Genomic DNA, 21,411 nt, shown 5'->3' on the forward strand with positions numbered 1-21,411 from the left:
CGGAGGCCGGGCACAGGGAGCTGCAACTCCATTTCCACCCCCTCCCCCCCCTCCTCTTCCCTCTCTCTGTCTCTTTCTTTCCCCAGCTCCCTCCTCACCTGGGAGCCAAGAGACCCGTAGAAGGGGATTTGGTCCCAGGTGGCCACAAGCAGCGCACGGGGGCTGTGAGGGCCGCGGGGGAAGGCGGCGGCCAGGTCCCCAGCGGCGCGCTGCAGCAGCTCCGGCTGGCGGCTCTGGCGGTACCACACGTGGCCCCCGCTGGACGTGGACCCATCAGCCCAAAAGGGAGCCACGAAGGCCTGGCCCGTCTCCAGGGGAAAGGCCTCAGGGGTAAACAGGGCCACCGGCTCCCCAAAGGACACCAGCCCGTTGGTGCAGACCTGGTAGGGGTGAGGGCGGCCGAGGCCAGTGGCATGGTGTCACCCGTCAGGCAGCAAGGAGGGCCAGGGCCGCGCTGGGAGTGGGGAGGAGGACTGAGGCTCAGGGGCGGGGGGGGTGTGTGTGGCAGGGAGGCGAGATAGCTGGGGAGCCCAGGGCAGGGGGCGGGGTCTCACATAGGCCGTCCTGTGTGGGACCCCAAAGAGGGTGAAGGGCTCCAGCAGCGGCAGCTCCTCAGAGAAACCATCATCCTCGGCGGGGAGCACCTGGTCTCCGTGCTCCCACCCGTAGGGATACAGCAGCGAGGCTGGGGGCACAGAGACCTCTGAGGCCCCTGCCAGCCTCCTGGGCCCCCTCCGGCCCCTCCCAGCCCCGTCCTGCCCCCCTCCCTCTCACAGGTTAGAGAGCACGTGCAGCCTCACCTCTGGTCTCCTCGCTCCAAGTCACTCTGTTCTGCAGAGTTGAGGGGACAGCCCCAGGGACCGGCTGGGACCCACTGCCCGCAGCCCACCCCAGTGCCGAGCCCCAGGCCCACGCAGCCACCAGCGGCAGCCATAGCAGCTCCATGGTGGCCCCAGCCCTGAGTGGCCAGGCTGGCTTATACCAGGGCTGCAGCTGGGGGCTGGGGGTGGGGTGGGGGCTGTGCTGTCACTCAGCCCCACCGGCTCATTGTCCATGGATCCAGGGGGCCTGGGAGACTCCCAGCATCCTGGTTCCCATCCGGTCCGGCTGGGGCTGGGCCAGGCCTGGAGGCACGGGGTGGGGCTGGGAGGGGACAGGTGGCACCCAGAGCTTGCCCAGTGCCCTGGGGTGGTTACAGGTGCCTAGGGTGAGCCAAGGCTAGAGACACAGAGGCCCTGGTGGGCGAAGTGGTTGCTGCTGGCGGGATGCTGGCCACCAGGTGTGTCTCTGGCTGGAAGCCCTGGCAGTTCTCGCTTCATCAGGTTAAAGATTAATTCTCATCCTCCTGGGAGCGGAGGGGAGAGGCCGAGACGTTCTCCAGGGGAGATGAATGGGAGGGAGGCCAGGCAGGGCTCAGAGCCTGTGCAGGGGCGCGAGAACTCTTAGCTGGGAGAAGCACTGGGGTACACAGAGACGCGACAAGCAATGGGGTGCAGAGACCAGTGGGTCCCCAACAGGAGGCTCAAAGTTAGGCAGCGGGGCCTCCCTCTTCCAAGGAGTGTCCCAAACCCCAAACCCAAACCATGTGATGACATGGGACAGTGCTGGGCGCCCAGGCGGGGCCCACTCCCATGCCACCGCTGAGCAGAGCCCCTCACTTCCCTACTGCCCCCAGAATCTCTGCGTTAAGGCCCCCTGTCTTTATCCCCCGCATACCCCCACTGGCAAAGCGCACTCTCCCCTCACCACTGCCCAGGAGGGCAATGTTCCGGCCGCCCCCAGCAGACAGGGGCTGGGGCCGGGGGCTCAGCACCCTCCCCCACGATGTTCCAGGCCCTGATGTGGCCCCTGTGGATGAAAACGCAGCCCCTCTGCAGGAGGTCGAACTCCACGGCCACTTCCTCCAGGTGTATACATGCGGGCCACAGGGGCGCAAGTCCCAGGAGACCACGGAGCGGGGAGGGGCATAAAGACACGTTTTTATTTGGGGCGTCTTTAATATTTCCGTCCTGATGTGTGTTGAAGAATATGCACCTGTCACTACCACCCGAAACCCACGGTCTCCATCAGCAGTGATGGCACTGTGTAAGCCAAGCTGAGAACTGAGGAAGCCAAAAGAAAGAGAGAGGAAAGAAATCATCGCGGGACCAGGGCTTGGGGTTCGAGGTGTTTGGGAGCTTGGGGTGGGTGGTGATGCATTCGGATTTGAAGTCCCGGGAACCAGGCACCCGGGGAGCCGGCATCTTCTGCAGAGTACAAGGCTCTCGGCCACACCACCACCGCCTTAGTTTCTCAAAGTGTAGGGGCAGCGGCGCCCCCTGGTGGCCATCGGGACCAGCGCACAGATGCACAGATGTCCAGTGGAGGATGGAGGGTGGGAAGGAGATAGGGGTGGGTGGTGTTCCCAGAAGGTGGGACCCAAACTCAGCCCAAGGATGGGTGCTATGGTTGAATATGACTCGGCCCTGAGTTCAGGGAGGACTTTGAACCCCAAGTCATAAGTTCACGGTACTGGTAGTGGCTGGATCGGATTAGGTTCTTAGGGTGGAGCCTGGTGACTGAATCCTGTTATAAGAGACTGGCTGACGTGGACTGACGGAGGCAGGGGTACCACGTCTCTTCCTGGAAGCTCAGGACTGTGGCAGGGACACCACCACCAGGGACCACACCAGTGCACCTGCCCCATCTTGGACCATGAGCCTCCAGAGCTGGGCGCCCAGGCCAACCTTTCTCCTTGGGCATTACATCGCAGGGATGAAAACTGACCCGCGCTGGAGGCTGTGGGCTGCGCTCCTAGGCCCCGCCCCCGGCCTCCGTCCCACAGGGCCCTGCTGTCTGCGCTCGCCCAAGGTGGCTGGCTTTTCTTTGCCCACTGGGCATCTGTGCCCACTTTTTCTGGAAGCAGCGCCCCGTTTCCTTTGGGGGAACCCCCCTCTACCTGCGCATCGGGTGCACAGTCATCTGATGAGAGATGACCCAAATCTGTCCATCGAGAGCTTGGGTCACTCCAGGCCCTGAGGCTACTGGGAAAGAGGCGTTGGTTTCCCCCTGGGCCGGCTGAGCCAGTCTGTGGCATAGAAGCCTGGAGTCTGTGGGGACCTGGGCGCAGCTCTGCTTTCCAAAATGCACCCGAGAGAGAGGAGAGTGGACTCGGGAGAGCAGCTGGATCCAGCAGTTCCTGAAGCCAGTGTGCTCCAGGGCAAGTGAAAAATGTCCTCCCTGCCACTGATATTTACAAACTCAGCGCCACGTTAATCAAAACCATCTTTATTATTTAAAGAGCATCCTGTCACCAGGGGATACCTGGACAGGTGTCCCCAGTCGGCAGAACAATATTTACACAGGGGTCGGAAGGCTGAGGCCGGGGGGTCTCAGGGCTGAGTGGGCCCGCCACTGTGGAAGAGAGGACCCTGAAGGGGGCGGGGATCCTGGGGCTGTGGCCTGGGCCCAGCCTGGGCCCCCCCACGGCGGGCAGGGACCCCTCCATCAACTCAGGCCCTGGACGCGTGCACAGCGAGGAGATGCCACAGGTCAGAGCTGGGTCACCATGCCGCTGGCTTCGGAGTGAGTCTGGGGAAAGACGACTGGGGGCTTCCGAGGGCTGGCAGGCCCCCTCCCCCACCCCCCACAAAGTCCCACAGCCCAGAGGCCCTTGGACATCCATGTGTCCCCATGACAGCCCCAACCGCCTCCAGCCTCTGGCTCACCCTCATGGCCTGGAAGATCCACTCCCGGAAGTCACTGACTTTGGTGTAGACGCCGGGCTTCTGGGCCAGGGCACAGCCGGTGCCCCAGCTCACGATGCCACACAGCCGCCAACGTGGCGTCCGAGAGATGCTGTCCTCACACACGAAGGGGCCGCCGCTGTCACCCTGGCAAGGCACGAGGCGGCCTGGCTCAGGGCCGGGACAGCTGGCGAGGGGGCGGCCCCCTCCCCGTCTCCGCACACCTGTGGGGTGGGCAGGGGCCAGGAGCTGCCCCCGCCCCGTGCCTCACCTGGCAGGCGTCAATGCCCCCCTCGGGGTAGCCAGCACAGAACATCTTGGGCTTGATCTGGTTCCCGTAGAAGTCGGGGCCATTGCACACCTCACTGCTGATGATGGGGACTCGGGCCTCCTGGAGCACCCCAGCCTGCTGGCCTGGGGGTGCGCGGGCAAGGCTGGCAGAGCTGGGGAGCATGCGCCCCCTCCCCACCTGCCCCCTGCCCCCCGCGCCCCGCAGTCCCCGCCAGGTGGCCCTCCCGCGCAGTCCCCCGTGCCTCACCGTAGTACTGCGTGTTGCCCCAGCCGGTCACCGTGCACAGCTTGCCATCCACCAGGGCCTGGCCCGCGGCAGGCAGGCACACGGGCTGGATGTACTCTGTAGGAGAGAGACCGCGCCGCTCAGCCCTGGCCAGCCGCCCCTAGCTCTCCTCTGTCGCACCCACTGTCCCAGGCGCCTTCTCGTGGGCTCGCCCATCAGTCCCGGGAGCAGGGCCGAGTCACCTGTCATGGACGCTGCCATGGGAAGTCCACGGCACAGCCAGAACCTGAACCCAGGGCCACCCTCACCTTAGAGGGTGCTCTCGCGAGAAGTGTGGAAAGACACCCCTATCTCGACACTTTGTGTCCACCCATTAGAAAGTCATATACATAGAGGCTGGCGTTGGGGCTGCAGAGGGTTAAACGGGTTCAAGTCCTGGCTGCTCCACTTCCGATCCAGGTGTCCAGTATGGCCTGGGAAAGCAGTGGAAGATGGCCCACGTGCTTGGGCCCCTGCACCCATGTGGGAGACCCAGAAGAAACTCTTGGATGACCCAGCGGATGGAAGATCTCGCTCTTGCGTGCTCTCTCTCTTAACTCCGCCTTTCAAATAAGTAAGCAAATCTTAAACCAGCAAATCATGTCCATAACTACACAGGTCCACACTGAGGACGGTGCCCTTGACACAGCTCGCGCACGTGGTGCTGCCAGCCCTGCCTGCTGCCTCTGGCGAGCACCTGAATCCGACCCCTCCAAGCCCTTGCTGGCCCCTTCTCGGCCGCACCAGCCCTCATCAGCTCCCCACCCTCCCTTTCCCACGAACACCCGCCACTTTCATATTTTCAACTCCCTTGCTCTTTTCACTAAGGAGAAAGAGCTGCTTTGTTTTAGAGAGAAGCACAAGTATCTCTCCCTTAAATGGAAAACCAGTGCCCTAGATCACTAACAAGGAAGTAACTCGGCTGGCCTGCTGGTGCAGTGGGTTGAGCTGCCGCCTGGGATGCCGGCATCCCACATGGGCACCGGTTCAAGTCCCTGCTGCTCCACTTCTGGTCCAGCTCCCTGCCAATGCGCCTGGGAAAGCAGTGGAGGATGGTCCAAGTCCCTGGTCCCCTGCACCCACGTGGGAGACCCGGATGAAGCTCCTGGCTTCTGCCTGGCCCAGCCCTAGCCCCAGCCATTGCAACCATATGTGGAGCAAACCAACAAATGGAAGATCTGTCTCTCATTCTCTCTCCCTCTCTGTCACTCTACCTATGAAATAAATAAATAGTTTTTTTAGAAAAAGGAACTAACCCTGAAAATAAATATGATGCATAGCACAGGCTAGCATTGAGTGTTAGGAGCGCATGGATTCCAGCACCCGGAGGCCTGGGCTCCCTGGCTGGGCAGCAGCCTGGGGCAGTATTTACCTCTCTAAGTTGGAACCTTTCCCCAGTGAAGAAAACAGGGCGTCAGAGAGCCCGCCACGGGCTGCACGAGGGGTTCACACTAGGAAGCGGACGCTCCCAGCATGCGGGCCCCCGGCCCCGGGGAGCATTGGCAGGGGGAGAGTCACCATCACCATGACATCACTGCTTGTGGGCGGCGCTTCCACAAGCTCACGGACAAAGTGGGATTCGAAGAGAAGTTTATCGTATTGCAAAGCAACTCAGAAATCCAGGCACCGTGTGGCCCTGGCACACATTTCCACGGGCTTTGGAAGACCCCTTTGTATACCTATATGTTTATAAACATACTATATAAATATATTTCCTGCTACAGAAACTCCCTTTTTAATTCCATTCTTCCATGAAGTTTTGGAGGTAGCTTGTATTATTTAGCTTCCTCATCACCGCTATTACTGCTTCACTGGGACCATCATAACCATTGCTTTTTTGTGTTTTAAGGATGTATCAATTTGTTCAAAAGGCAGAGAAACAGAGAGAGAGAGAGAGAGAGAGAGAGAGAGAGAGAGAGAATGTGCTTCCATCACTGGTTCACTCCCCAAATGGTTGCACCTGCCATGTCTGGGCCAGGCTGGAGCTAGAAGCCTGGCACTCCATCCGAGTCTCCCAAGTGGGTGTCAGGGACCCGAGTATGGGGGCCATCCTCCGCTGCTTTCCCAGGCACATTAGCAGGGAGCTGGATCAGAAGTGGAGCAGCTGGGACTTGAACAGATGTTCTGCTATGGGATGCTGGCATTGCAGACAGCAGCCCAACTCCTGCACCACAGCGCCGGCCCCATAAGCATCGCTTTTATCACAATGATCATACCCAGGCCTCCCCTGAATCCAGCAGGGGCCTGAGTGAGTGGGGGAAGGGTTTAGGACACACTGGCACCCACGGGAGTCCTGCTCACTGAGATCCAGGAAGCTCTCGTGGGGACGTCAGGGCACCGCGCCTCACCTCTGCTCCATTGCCACAGACTTTGTAAGTTTCATTTCACATAGCTGTTTTTTTTTAGGGACAGGTGCATGGTGCCATTATTCCCACATCACCCAGCCCACCACCGGAAGAACAGCTCGGGGCTTCTCGTGCGTTCACAGACGCGAACTCATCACCCCGAGAGAGACCTCAGCTCCTTCACCTGTCACCTCCCCATCTCCTCCGTGCCACCCCCAGCCCCACCTCCTCCCTGGCAACCGGCAATCTCCATGCTGCCCCTGGGGATTCGCCTGCCATGGTGAGCAGCGGCCGGCACGTGGCTCGGCTGTGCTGTGGCAGACGGCAGCCCCTCATCCCTCTGTGTGGCCAGACCTCACTGCCTGGCACGGAGCTGGCACATCCGCTGGCCAGCCGTGCCCGTTTGGCTCGTGTCCAGCTGGTGCTGTTACCACTCCCGAGCCGGTGCTGCCATGTGGCCGTGTGAGCCTTTCTCGCTCCTCTGTCTCCCCTAGGCAGAGCCCTTGGGCCCAGCCGTGTGCAGTCCCCAAGCTGAGGCTTAATCCCCAACACTGACCTGTGAGAGGCAGGGGGCTGGAGAGGTGGACCAGTGCGATGTCATTGCTGTTCTCCTCGCTGTTGGGGTCTCGGAAGGGAAGGTAGCCCCCGTGGTAGACCACGGCCTGCACCCCCAGCTGCAGGCCATGGGGCGAGGCCTGGGCCACGGCTCCTGCAAACACTCGCCATCGGGACAGGACCCGGTTCCTCCTACAGGGGACGGAGGCAGGGCTGGCAGCTGGCCTGGGCGCAGCCTCCCTGGCCTCCGGGCATCCCCGCCTCACCCGCACGGGCACCGTGGGGGGCACTCACTCCGGGAAGCAGTGGGCGGCTGTCAGCACCCAGTCCCCGGAGAGCAGGGACCCCCCGCAGAGGTGCGCCCCGTCATAGCGCAGGCTCACTTGCCAGGGCCACCTGCCCAGGCTGGTGTCCTGGCCTCCCACGATGCGGTCCACGGGCAGCTTCCTGCGGCCGCAGTCTAGGGGAGGTGGAGGGGTCAGCACCGGCCCGGGGGGGTTCCGTGGGGAAGAAGTCTCCATGGGGGGATGTCTCAGGGTCTCACCTTGGCAGACGGTGGTCAAGAACCTGCCCCGGGGACAGTCACTGTGAGAGACACGGGGACGTGAGAAGCCAGTCAGCATGGAGGGGTTGCACGGGGCTGGGGTCCCCGGGCCACCTGCCGCCGCCCTGCTCACCACACAGATAGGACGTCCAGCAGCCTCCAGGCGTGCGGCAGCCGCCCCTCGTCCACGCAGAAGAAACCCGACGTGCCGTTGGCGCCCGCCGTCCGCACGTCCAGCTCCGAGTGGGCCAGCGCCCTGGGCAGGGCAGAGGTCAGGCCTGCTCCCCGCCCGGCTCCCACTCCGACCTGAGGTGCCCACCCCCGTCCCGGTACCTGAGGAAGCCCATCTCCTCACAGCTGAGCCCAGCCACCCTAGCGTTGGAGCGCGAGGAACAGAGCAGGCGCCACGTCCCTTCCGTCTTGTCCAGCACGGCGAGCCGGCCGTCCACTGGGCTGACCTGCACTGCAGGGGGCAGGCGGGGGGCGCCTGGGTCCTCGGGGCTGGCCCCGGCCCCTCCCGGTCCATCCTGCAGCCTCTGCCTTCGGTCCTGAATCCCACCGGCGCCTCCCTGACATCCCCCACACGAGCCTAGCTTGGGCTGGCCCCACGGGGACCAGGGGACATCTCTTTCCCAAGCTGGAATCCCGGGCACGAGCTAGACGTCTGGCACTCAGCTTGGATATTTGGGAGAGGGAAATTATTTCAGCCTCTTTGTCCTGATGGGGCGTGCGGAGCCGGGGAAGGGGGTCAGGAAATAAGCAAACATGGAGGAGAGTTGGGAAATTTCGGGTAACATTTTTAAAGCCCCGTGACACAGCCAGGCTTGAAGAACCCCAGACTCCTTGGTTGCAACAGTTTCCCCTTGTGTGTTGCAGCCTGGAGGCCTTTGACTAATACATCGGATTGCCAAAATGTTTAAACATAGATCCAAGAGTCGAGGAGGAAGGAGGGGTGGGAGGGAGGGAGGGAAAAGCTATCACTTGTGCGGGACTTGTCAGAGCCTTGAATTTGCTAAAGTACAGAATTCTGCAAGGCAAAGACACACAGTGCTCATTCATTCACTCAACAAACACTAACTGGAGATGTTGCCACATGCCCAGTGTGGGGGGACACAAAGGCGACCAAGAGAGCCCCGGGCTCTGCTCAAGCCAAAGACTGGGGGGTGGCGAGACAGACAGCAATGAAAAAGTCACTCCCCCGTTGGAGCTCTCTGGGGGCGTCCTGTCACGTGGTCAGCGTGCACCCAGGCTGGGCCTGTCCTCAGGTGTCTGTCTATTTTTGGCAAGGAACAAAGCAGCGCAAGCCCTCTGCCCTTGTGAGCTCCAAGCCCAGCAGGTGAGACGGATAATGAGCAGCCGTGAGCAGGATGAGCTAGGAGGATACAGCAGGTGTCACACAACAGGAAGGGGTGGGCGGTGTGCGGGGGCGGGGCGGTGAGGTCACCCTCACTGGAAAGCTGCAGCAGACGCCCTGTGTCGGGGAGGTGAGAGTGAGCCCCACCGACAGGAGGGGCGACAGCCAAAGTAGGCCAAGCAGGTGCAAGGGGCGAGGTCTCCAGGCTGGAGGCGGTGCTGCTGCAGGCAAAGCCGGGAGGCAGAGCCCAGAAGGGACCCCCATTTAGGGCTGGGCTTTGAGCTGGACAGAGGTGCAGCCGGGGCAGGGCTGAGCCCGGAGGGCCCCGGGCTGACTCCTGGGGGAGGAGGCTGCTGGGATGTCCAGGAGGGAGGGGGAGGGGCAGGGAGAAGGCTGGACAGGCCGGTGAATGTGAAGGAACACAGAGGTCCAAGGTAAGCCAAGGGTGTCGGCCTGAGCCAACAGGTACGGGGCTGAGCCTAGCACAGAGGGGGAAGCGGGGAGGGGGTAGGACCCCTCCTCCTCCCCCATCAGCTGTGATCTCCTGGGCCTTTGCTCTCAAGCCTCCTGCATGGCCTGTGTTCGAGAGCACATCCCAGAGAACTCCTGCACCCCTCATAGGGAACCTGGAGGGGCCAGGGGGTGCACCGAAGCTGAGCAGTCTTGGGCAAGAAGAGGCGGGACTTCCAAGGAGCATCCTGCCCTGCTGCAGACCTACTGTGTGCGTGCACTCTTCCTGCCCTGCCACGTTGCCAGGGACCATAAAGATCCCCGCCGCTTTGCAGATGGGGGCGGGGGACTTGCCTGGTAGCAGCAAGTGGGTGAGCAACAGAGGCGGGATTCAGAATCAGGCCTGTGGGCTGGGCACGCTGACGCCCCGAGGCTGGAAGGTGACTTCGCCTCGTGCAGGTGCAGCAGCCGCAGCACGGGCCCTGTTTGCTGGCGGGCGCTAGCTGACACATCCCGCTGATTCCTGGGGACCCACAGGCATCCTGGGAGGGAATGACCTTTTCTATGCCCATCCTGAGTCTCAGGGGGACACGCTTGCCCAGAGGCACACAGCTAACCACCAGCAAAACCCAGAGGCCTGCAGGTTCCCTGCTCCGGTGGATCTCACACACATGCTTGCCTGTCCCCACCCCAAATGCACACATCCACAGCCAGCGCCTGAAAAGCTACCTGGCTGGCTTGCCTTAACGATGGCTGCCCATGTGGGTGCGGGTGGTGCTGAGACCAGAGTCAAGTTTGAAATGGCAGCTTGGGGGGCGGGCGCTGTGGCGTAGCGGGTAAAGCTGGCACCGCGGCTCACTAGGCTAATCCTCCGCCTTGCGGCGCCGGCACACCGGGTTCTAGTCCCGGTTGGGGCGCCGATCCTGTCCCCGGTTCCAGCTCTCTGCTGTGGCCAGGGAGTGCAGTGGAGGATGGCCCAAGTCCTTGGGCCCTGCACCCCATGGGAGACCAGGATAAGTATCTGGCTCCTGCCATCGGATCAGCGCGGTGCACCGGCCACAGCACGCCTACCAGGGCGGCCATTGGAGGGTGAACCAACGGCAAAAGGAAGACCTTTCTCTCTGTCTCTCTCTCACTGTCCACTCTGCCTGTCAAAAAATAAAAATAAAAAAAAAATAAAAATAAAAAAAAATAAAAATAAAAAAAAGAAGACAAATCTCTAAAAAAAAAAAAAAAAGAAAGAAATGGCAGCTTGGGGGGCGGGCGCTGTGGCGTAATGGGTAAAGCTGTCGCCTGCAGTGCCGGCATCCCATATGGGTGCCGGTTCGAGTCCCAGCTACTCCACTTCTGATCCAGCTCTCTGCTATGGCCTGGGAAAGCAGTAGAAGATGGCCCAAGTCCTTGGGTCCCTGCACCCGTGTGGGAGACTGGAAAGAAGCTCCTGGCTCCTGGCTTCAGATCAGCGTAGCTCTAGCCATCGCAGCCAATTGGGGAGTGACCCAGCAGATGGAAGACCTCCCCCCACCCCTTTTTGCCTCTCCTCTCTGTGTGTAACTCTGACTTTCAAATAAATAAATAAATAATCTTTAAAAGGAAATGGCAGCTTGGGGAGGGGGCTTAGGGGCGCAGGGTGGGGTCTTATTTTCAATCAAATTCACCCTGCTCAGGCAATGTGGCTTCCAGAGAGTGTGGGGTTTTAGGAAAAAGCCATCACTGTGGGCATGTTGGGAGGGGTAGGTAACGTTGTGCCTCCTCCTAGTGTGTTTTAAGCCACACTCCCTGCCGCCGTGTCTCACTCTGGAATTCTGTGTTCTTGTTGATATTATTTTAAGCAAAGCAGAAAGTCTGTTCTGGGTCACCCGGCGGGCTTACCCAATTGTCTGCTATATTTAGATAAGGTGCGAGAGTTCCAGAAAAATGCGCGGGGGACACAGTTCCGGGGGTTGCTTGTTTGTGTTTTGTGTCTGAAATGCCCAAGTTCAAGTGAAGGGCGAGGGCGCTGGAGCTGGCTTGGTCCCGCCCCTCCCCACCCCCCCCTCCGCTGGCTGGTTCACGCCCGTGACCTGTCCTTGTACTTAACCATTAGGCAGAGTTTTCCTGAGCACCTGCTACGTGCTGGGCACAGAACGTCCCTGCTCTCCTGGGATCCACCAGGAGTCAAAGGTGAGCCTTGAATGTGAGGAGGGGGTGGCCAGGGGCGACGGGCAGAGCCTGGGGGTCCAGGAAGCCCTTGCTCAGGAAGTGACAGCAGGAAGGGTGACAAGCAAAAGCCTGCGCGTCCCGGGCCGGCGGGGAGCCAAGCACTGCATGGACAATGACCCCTCTCACTGTCGCTGGAGTCTTCTCACAGATGAGGAAGCTGGGACTTGCAGCGGGGCTCAGGGCTGTGCGGGGGCCCCCCGGCTCAGGCGAGAGCGTGCAGAACCAAGAGCTGCCTCCAGGCGGGAGCTGGGGGAAGCAGGGAGCCAGGCTCAGGTGCAAGGGGGCCAGCAGGAGTGGGCCAGGGATCGGCAGGGGAAGCAGAGCAAGCTGGAGGTGGCTGTGGCCCGCACCCCAGGCACCCTGGGTTCATGACCTGGTATGGGGAGCCATGGAAGAGTGAGCCATGGAGGAGCAAGCCACAATGGGTGAGCCACAGAGGAGCAAGCCACGAGGAGTGAGCCACGAGGAGTGAGCCACGAGGGGTGAGCCACAGAGGAGCGAGCCACCAGGGATGAGCCACAGAAGAGCAGGCCACAAGGGGTGAGCCACAGAGGAGCAAGCCACAAGAGGTGAGCCATGAGGGGTGAGCCACAGAGGAGCGAGCCATGACGAGTGAGCCACGAGGGGTGAGCCACAGAGGAGCGAGCCACCAGGGATGAGCCACAGAGGAGCGAGCCATGAGGAGTGAGCCACGAGGGGTGAGCCACGAAGAGTGAGCCACAGAGGAGCGAGCCACAATGGGTGAGCCATGAGGGGTGAGCCACGAGGGGTGAGCCAGAGAGGAGCAGGCCACAGGGGGTGAGCCACAGAGGAGCAAGCCACAAGGGGTGAGCCATGAGGGGTGAGCCACAGAAGAGCAGGCCACAGGGGGTGAGCCACAGAGGAGAAAGCCACGAGAGGTGAGCCACGAGGGGTGAGCCAGAGAGGAGCAGGCCACAGGGGGTGAGCCACAGAGGAGCGCTCCTCTCTGCTCTGCCATGCATGCCACATGAGGTCTTGCGTGAGTCATTCCGCCTCTCCCCCCACCTCAGTATCCCCGTCTGGGAGCCGTGGTGAAGGAAACAGCCCCCCAACGTCAAGTGCCTCCTGGATAAAGGCTGTAGCCAGGGCCTGGCCCACAAGGAAACTTCAAAATGTTTGTAGAAATAGGGACTAAAAAGATACGTTTTATTTGGTTGAAAAAAAAAAAAAGAATTTGAAACCCGTGCATAGTTTTTTGTAACACACATTTGCCATGACTCTCTGCAGACCCTTCACATGCACGGTTTTCAACAGTTTTTGCACTAAAATACCTTATCTTTAGGGCTGATGTCACGGCACAGCATGTCAGGCCACCACCTGCGCCGCCAGCATCCCAAGGGAGCACTGGCTGCCCCACTTCTGACCCAGCTCCCTGCTAAGGCATCTGGGAAGGCAGCAGGAAATGGCCCGAGTGCTTGGGCCCTGCACCCACGTGGGAGCCCAGGAAGAAGCTCCTGGCTCCTGGCTTTGGCCTGGCCCAGCCCCGGTCCTTGCAGCCGTCTAGGGGAGCAATCTAGCGATCTAGGAAGATCTTTCTTTCTCTTTCTCTCTCTCTCTCCAGTAGTAGACACAATCACCACCCAGATGGCCCGGGGTCAAATCCCGGCCCTGCCACCTCCGAGCTCGGGGCCTGTGCCTCAGTTTCCCCATATGAAAATGGGCTGTGGTGAGGACAGAAGGCGGTGCTGGCCCAGTGTGGGCTGAGGGTGGACACTGATGTGCGCTCTTGTTCTGCATTTCCATCACCTGACTTGTTTCTTCCCACTGGCCAGGGCCACACAGTAGCCGCGTGGAGCTGGCCCTGGGGACCAGTCATTCATCCACCCCATAATTTATCTGTTCGTGTGGCCGTTCATTCCCATGTGCCTGCAGGCACATCGTCACAGGCCAGCCTAAGGGCTACCCCGGGCCCCGCGGCTGAGCAGCTGCGTGTCCCGCCTGGTCCTGGTTTCCCATGTCTGCAGAATGGAGCTAGCAGCACCTCCCAGGAGACCTAGACCTTCCCACTGTGCCTCTTGACCCTGTCTGGCCCCGTCTACAGTAGGCTACGCATTTTTGCCTCACAAGGGAGCCCCTAGGGGCTTGGTGGTCCGGGGCCCACCACTGCCTTACGCCGAGCCTTAGTTTTGCCATCTGCAAAATGGGGAGAGAAACAGCCCCACCTCGCAGGGCATATGTGTAGGACTAGCTAGAAATGAAACAAACACACTCCCACCACTTTTTTTTTTTCTTACTTGGACACACCCTACTGCTTCCTAAACCGATTTCATACTTTCAGAAATGTGGCTTTCAACTCCCTGATTCCATGCTGCGGTATTTGGAGTGTGGGAAACACGGGGTCAGATGTGCCAAGAGCTTCCGGTCCTGCCTGGCACGCAGCAGGCACCACACGCAAACGCGAGGCCGCCCCAGCACTTCTGTGCCCGGCCCCTCCGGAGGCGCCCATCCGGAGCTCCCTCCAGGCCTCCCCGCGGGGTCCCAGCCCACTTTGCTCACCTGGGTACAGCGGCTCCTGGTTACTCCTGAGCAGCATGGTCACTGTGGAGAAGGCAGGGGTGAGGCAGGCAGGCCGGGGGCACTGCAGGGCCAGGGGAGGGGAGGGCGCAGGGCCCCGGCTCACCGATGGCCCAGGAGGCCGCCGCGATGCCTGTCAGGAGCAGCAGGGTCCCCACAGTGAGCGCTGCCACCCTGGGTCCGGTACAGCATGGCACGGCCTGGCCACCTGGAAGGGACAGCATGCTGGGGCCACCGCCAGGCCTGTCCTCATCGTGCAAGGCCTGGGCACCCAGCCAGCGGCGCCCTGACCCACCCCCCACCCCCCCGAGCTAACGTCCCGTGTCCCAGCCGGCCATGCCCGGGGCCCGGTTTCCCAGGGCTGAGCAGTTGGCAGGACCGGCCCTGCCCTGCCACGGGGCCAGCCAGGTGTCCAGCTCCCCAGGGGGGCCGCCTCTGCGTGTGGGATCACTCCTCCCCCATGACGGGGCGCTTTTGTATTCCCTCACCGCCCACTCACTCCTGCAGCCTCCTGGGGTCTGGGGCCCCTGACCTTTGCCCTCCTGGCGGCCCTCCGCCTCATTGTTCTCTGCTCCAGGCCTTTTCCCCTCTGGGGTACCCCCTCCCACGGGCCCAGCAACCAGACATCACTCACAGAATCTAACACCAAGAGTAACTTTTCTCCCAGGAGGCTAAGAACGCATTTAGAGGGGCTGGTGGTGTGGCATAGAGGCTTAAGCTGTGGACATGCATCCCACGTGAGCACTGGTTCAAGGCCCGGCTGCTCCACTTCCCATCCAGCTCCCTGCTAATGCGCCTGGGAAAGCAGCAGAAGGTGACCCAAGTACCTGGGCCCCTGCCACCCATGTGGGAGACCCAGATGGTGCTCCAGGCTCCTGGCCCAGCCCCGGCCATTGCAGCCATTTGGGGAGTGAATCAGTGGATGGAAGAGCTCTCTCTCTCTCAATTTCTACCGGTCAAGCAAATAAATAATTTTTTAAAAAATATATTCAGAAGTATACCAGCCTCACTTTAAAATGCTGGGCCTTGGGGCTGGCGCTGTGGCACTGCAGCTAAAGCCTCTGCCTGGGACGCCGGCATCCATGTGGACGCCAATTTCAGTCTTCTTCTTCTTCTTCTTTTTCTTTTCTTTTCTTTTTTTTTTTTTTTTTTTTTGACAGGCAGAGTGGACAGTGAGAGAGAGACAGAGAGAAAGGTCTTCCTTTTTGCCGTTGGTTCACCCTCCAATGGCCGCTGCGGCTGGTGCACCGTGCTGATCCAAAGCCAGGAGCCAGGTGTTTCTCCTGGTCTCCCATGGGGTGCAGGGCCCAAGGACTTGGGCCATCCTCCACTGCACTCCCGGGCCACAGCAGAGAGCTGGCCTGGAAGAGGGGCAACCGGGATAAAATCCGGCGCCCCAACCGGGACTAGAACCCGGTGTGCCAGCGCCGCAAGGTGGAGGATTAGCCTAGTGAGCTGCGGCGCCGGCCTAAATGGGCCACTTCTAAAAATAATACTTTAAAGCCCTTTTCAATAATAGTAATAACAGCCAACTGCCGAACAACGCTTGCTCTGCGCCAAACACTGCTCTAAATGCATGAGCTGTCAGTCACTCATCACAGCTTCCCTTCCCAGAGAGCTCAGAGAAGCAGTCAGGTCCCCCACCCTCACCCGCTGTGACTCAGTGCACACAGGACAGGGCTGGGTCCTGGATGCCGTACAGAGCTGGTTCTGAGCGGGGAACCGCAGAGCCACGCCGCCCCTGTCTGTGCTGTGGCCCTAGGCATGTGGCCCACCTCCCCAGTGGGTGCCCTGTGGTCAGGGCACTGGGTGTTCTGGGCCACCTACCCCCCCCTCTTCCCCAGGCCTTGGAGAACTGGACTGGGAGTCACTGACTGTCCCGCTGAGTCTCTGGGACGACCCCACACACCAGGCAGATAAAACAGCAGCTCTCGCACTTACGCCCTCAGGCGGACAGTGGGGGACACCAACCACAGACCCCCAAATGTCCAGACTTTGCCAAGGACTATGGAGCAAACGTGGCAGGCCAGGGGCAGCAGATGCGACGTGGATATGGGGTCGGGAGGGCTCCCCAGGAAGAGACTTTTGAACCGAGGCCTAGGAGCAAGGCAACCACGCAGAGCTGTGTGGCAGCTGGTGGAGGCTCCGGGGAGCCAGGGTGGCCGGAGCTCCAGGGAGGGTGGTGGTCACCAGGGCTGGGGGCCACAGAGACCCTGTGGATGGCGCCAACCTCATCACCAGGCATCACCAGGGGCCCAAAGAGAAAAGGCCACTAAAAGCCTGCGGCCGGGTAGGCCCTTGGCTGGCACAGGCACAGCGCACCCATGGCTGCAGGAGCTCCCGGCTTTCCCGCCCGGGGCCATGGTGCACAGCTGGTGTGCACCGTGCCAGGCCAGCGCCGGGAACAGAGCGGGTAGCAGGCCCGCGAGGGCAACCGTCTGGAGGTGTTAAGAGTTCAAGGGCTCAGCGGCTCCCTCTGTCCCAGCAGCCCTGCCCCCAGCCCTGCCCTGCTGACCCCTCCTGGCTCCCTGCAGCCTCAGGCCATGCCTGGCAGCCCAGAGGCCCTGGTGGTCCCTGTGGGAGAAGAACCTCCTCTACATTCCCTTGCTTTGGGGGACCTTAGGCACCTGTGGGGGACAGGCAGTGTCTCCCTCTGGGTCCCTCCTTCCCGTGTGGGACACTTCTTCCCTGTGCATCTTCACGGGAGACATCCTCTCATGGGAGACGTGCACCCTCAACTCCGTGGTGCCACGGGAGCCCCAGGGCCTTTGCACAAGCCAGACCTGCCTGCCTCTGTGACTCCCTGAGATAATCCCGTGGCTTCCCCAGGACCCCAACCTGCCCCCAGATGTCCCCCGTCTCAAAGGCCTCCACAGTGACCGCCTGTGGCTCCTATCTCTGCCCACAGCTCCGTGGACGACCCCCTCGCTCAGACTGACTCTGGCAATGAGGTGCTCAGCTCCTGGGCCCCCTGGGTCCCCGCACGCGCCTGAGCTCCCTCCGTGCCCCACTGCTGACCCTCCCTGCCCACCCCGCCGGGGTCTCCAGCTCACAGAGCAGACATGGCTGGTTCCCCTCACTCCTTCCTGCAGCCTCAGTTTCCCCACCCTACTCCCAGCCCTGGCCTCTCTCCTGAGGCCCAGATCGGGGTCCTGCAGCTTCCTGCGCACCTTGTCCCCTCACACCCAGCAGGTGCCGCACCGGCCTCAGTGTCTGTTCCTCCACTTAGGCCCTGCCCTCAACGCTTTCATCCCCAGGACGGCCCCTCCCCTCAGAACAGGTTCCCCTCAGCCTGGGGGACCTCCTGAGCGTCTCCTCCACCCAGTTCTGCCTCTGCCCAGCCCCACCCAACCACTGGACTCAGTTTCCCTTTCTGGCTCCTGCTGCAAATGGAAGCCCAGGAACCCTCGCCTCCAAACACCCACTCGTACTGGCCCCTTCCTCCCTGGGGATCCCCCACTACGCCCCGGTCTCCCCCGAGGGCAAACACAGCTTTTAGAGAGGTGGGCATTGGATGCATTTCTCCACACTCCCAGACACTTCTCCGGGCTCCCCAAAAAGTTTCCCTCGCGGCAGAACGGCTCAAACACCAGTTAGGGAGGAGAAACCCAGGATGGCCACCAGCACCACCTTGTGGAGAGACCCAGCACTGCCGCCAACACAGTCCCACCGGAGCCTGGTGCGCCCTGCGGCTTCCTCTCCCTCCCTGCCTGGTACCACCCGCCATACCCTGCTGTGTGTCGGTCCCCAGCGTTTAGCCACGCTCTGCCCCCTGCCTGGCACACCCGACCTGCTCCCAGCTCCTCTGGCTCGGTTCAGACACCAGCTCGCCCAGCTGCAGGCAGCACGCAGAGCCCCGCCTGCTAGCCCTTGAGCGACAACAGGAGTCAGGCAAACACCAGCACAGCTACCGAACTGTAGCTCAGCTCAGGACCCCGTCCCGACCTGGGTGGTCTCCTTAAATGCTCGCAGCTGTCAACGAGGGAGCTGCCCTTGGCATCACCCCCAGCGTACAGATCAGAAAGGAGACCCCAAGCTGCAGTCTGCAATTCCAGCTTACCCAGCCAACCCGCGGCCAGCCGCTGGGGCACGGAGCCCCCCGGGCATCTCTCTCGGTGCCCACACCCATCTCTGTCCTGCTGGGCATGTTCTGCTGCTTTTCCCTAGCTCGTTCGCTGTTAGGTCCTAGCCCTGCTGGAAGCCATCCCGAGGGTGGGGGCCCAGCTGTCCACCTGCTCGGCCTGGAGAGCTGGCTTTGCTCTGGACCATGGCCAAACGATTAGGGGTCTGACAGCTAACTGTGCCGAGATGCGAGCAGGCCGGAGATCCGAGCTCATCATTTTGGCCAGCAAATCCCGGGGGTCCTGCCTGCCAATAATGTCAATCCTCAGATGCCCTGTGGACACTTTTACCATCTCCAATGTACGGAGGTCCAGAGGGGGCCAGCGCCTCACCCGGGGCCACACAGCTAGAAAGTGTCACCCAGCCTGGTTCCAGGAAGAAGATGGGGCATCGGCCCCGGCTGGGGGAGGGTGGGGAGGGGAGGCCTCCCCCAGTCGGGTCCCTGGGGTCGGCCCCCCGCCTGCAGAAGAGGTTGCCACCGAGGCAGGCCAGTGGGAGCCTGCTCCGGGGATGGCTTCTCTCTGTCACCCCAAGCGAGGGTTCTCTGCTGTCCCCTCTGCCTCTATCCAGGCCAAGTGCAAAGTCCTCCCTCTGCTCTTTTGCCCACACAGCCAGAAAGTGGGAGGAACGCTGGGGTCAGCAGGCGTCCTGGGTCCCAGGGACTCCAAAGCTGAGCACCTCCCTGGCAACAGTGGCACTGAGCCCATGGGGGTGCCCTGTGCACCCCATGTGCCAGCAACCCCATGGGGGAGGGGGCATTAGGATGCATGCCTGACCCCAGGGGCAATGGAAGCCCACAGGCACCAGGACACTTGCTTAGGGTCACACAGCCCAAGGGCGGGAGAAGCAAGCGAAAGACACGGGCCTAGGGCATGCAACTCCAGGATCTGGGTCCTGAGCCATGCTAGCTACAACCGGCCCCGCTCAGCCGCAAGCACAGGACAGGTCCAGGGTCAGCTAAGAAATTGCTGGGGTGAGGGGAAACTGAGGCATGGCTCCAGAGAGGTCATGTGGGGTGGCAGGGAGGCGGGTGGCGGCAGGGCCACAGAGAAAGTTCGGTTAATAGTTAATCAGGCGGAGGAGGCCTCAGAGGGGGTGGGGATGGCCTGGGAGGGGCGCCCAGGGAGAGGGGCTTCAAGGGGGACAGAGAGAAGGGGAGAGGGAGGGGCGCCAGGCAGAGCCAAAGTTGGGGCCCAGGGCGAGGGGGACTCACCCTCCTTCTCCGCCATGTCACAGCCTCTTGTTAATGATTCCCCGGCTGACCTCCCCGGCCTGGGAGGGACCTGTGGGGAGATGAACGGGGGAGGCAGGGCCTGGGGGAGTCCAGCCCAGCCCAGCCCTGGGCCCCCAGTCCCAGGCGCCCATCCAGGGAGGCTGGAGGGACTGGGCCCCGGCCAGAGCACGCCGTGATCACGGGCGCTGATTGGGTTGGGTTCAAGGATGGGGTCAGTGTCTGCCCAACGGACAGGGGGACGCCTGGATTTGCAGGGCTGGGCACCGGGGCCTGGGCCTCGGCCTGGGGGAGATGGGGGCTGGGGTGGCAAACTCTGGGTTAGAGAGGAGAGAGGGCTGAGGGTCTGAACCCCTGAGCCCTGGGGAGGAGGGGCCTGGGGGATTCCTTGGTAGGAGGGAGGGGCGGCCGGAACTGCCGGGTCCTTGGGAGAAGTCAGAGAGTCCGCTTTTGGGGTCCCTGGAGGCACCTGTACTGGGAAGTGGGCATTAGGTTGGGTGGGGGGGGTGAGGGGACCCCCGTCCCAGGAACCGGAACTGTGAGTCTGGGGGCGCAGACCTTACCCCAGGGTCCGGCAGGAGGGGGCGGAGCCGCGAGATGGTGCTGGTTTAGGGTCCGTCCCCAGGCCTGGGCAGGAGCATGGTGGCCTGCGAGAGCAGGCGGCCCGGAAGGCAGCGGCTGGTGGCAGCAGCGTGGGGCCCTGCTAGGCCAGGCAGCCTCACCTGAGGAGGAGGGGGCTGGGCAGGAGGCGGGGGAAGGGGCGGGGATGGGCTGGACCCTGGGATTGGCAGCGCCGGAGGCCACCTGGCTGGCAGGACCAGGCTCGCAGGGGCCGGACCAAGCAGGTCCAGCGGCCGCCTTGCCTCTGACCCCAGTGAGGTCCAGGTGTGCCTGCCTGCGGGGAGGTGACAGCAGGGACAGGCTTGGCCAGCCAGGGCTGAGGGCTGGGGGCTGGGGGCTGGGGGCTGGGGGCTGGGGGCTGGGGCTGAGCCAGCAGGCTGGGAACTGGAGGGAGTCAGGTGGAGGGTCCCAGGGGCGCCCACACCCGCCCCGCCTCAGAGGGGTGGGGCATGCCGCCCTTGCCATCCCTGCCCCCAGCCCCCTGCCCCTACCCGGTTCCAGCCCTGGCCTCGGGCCCCTGCCCTGTTCTCCCCAGCCCCCTCCTCCCAGCTGCCTTCCTACAAGTCACGGGGGCTGGTTTGCTTTGGCAGCCTCTCTGCCGCCTGCAGCCGTGACCTCTGGAGCCAGGAGAGTCCTCCACAGAGGGGGATGGGGGGCTTGGCCCGGAAAGGGCAAGCCCTGAGAGCCGCGGCTCAGGCCAAGTGGCCGGAAGTGTCCAGGGGCAGATACACACTGTGCCGCCAGCGGCCCGGAGTCATCCAGGCCCCGGGACCAGTAAACACCCAGCCCCGCCAGGGTCACCACGAGCCTCCCGCCTGTGGCCAGCCTAGACAGGGCTCCCGGAGTGGGGGGGGGGGGATACACCTGCTCCTCACCCCGCCCTCGCCCCAGCACCTCCCAACACAGACCCCAGCCTCTCCGGCTGCCCCCTATCTCTCTCCATCTCCATTCATCTCTCTCTGTCCCCACTCCTCATCTCCCTGCCTCCCGCCCACCTCCCACCTTATTTGGGGGTCCTGCTGAGCTGATGACCACCTGCCCGTAAGCCCGGACATTCGTCAACCACTAACTGGCTTCCTTGAATGTCTGGAGGGTGGGACCCCAGGGGACACCAGGGCCCTGGGATTTGGGGGTAGGGACCTGGAGATCACAAGAGAGACTCTGGCTCAAG

General features: G+C 62.2%; 1 protein-coding gene across 1 annotated transcript; it reads right to left on the minus strand.

Moving 5' to 3' along the window:
• Nucleotides 1-3,251: 3,251 nt before the first annotated feature.
• On the minus strand, nt 3,252-20,349 carry HPN (hepsin). The gene is made up of 13 exons (XM_062176960.1): nt 20,183-20,349; nt 19,602-19,671; nt 14,373-14,474; nt 14,249-14,290; nt 8,059-8,188; nt 7,859-7,981; nt 7,726-7,766; nt 7,476-7,641; nt 7,183-7,373; nt 4,264-4,359; nt 3,997-4,139; nt 3,708-3,872; nt 3,252-3,570 (listed from the first exon to the last, which is right to left on the minus strand). Exons 2-13 carry the CDS (start codon nt 19,615-19,617, stop codon nt 3,532-3,534), a joined length of 1,254 nt encoding a protein of 417 aa, XP_062032944.1. The 5' UTR covers nt 19,618-19,671; nt 20,183-20,349; the 3' UTR covers nt 3,252-3,531.
• Nucleotides 20,350-21,411: the final 1,062 nt, after the last annotated feature.

This window comes from Lepus europaeus, chromosome 19 (genome assembly GCF_033115175.1).
Source record: "Lepus europaeus isolate LE1 chromosome 19, mLepTim1.pri, whole genome shotgun sequence".
Taxonomy (NCBI): domain Eukaryota; kingdom Metazoa; phylum Chordata; class Mammalia; order Lagomorpha; family Leporidae; genus Lepus; species Lepus europaeus.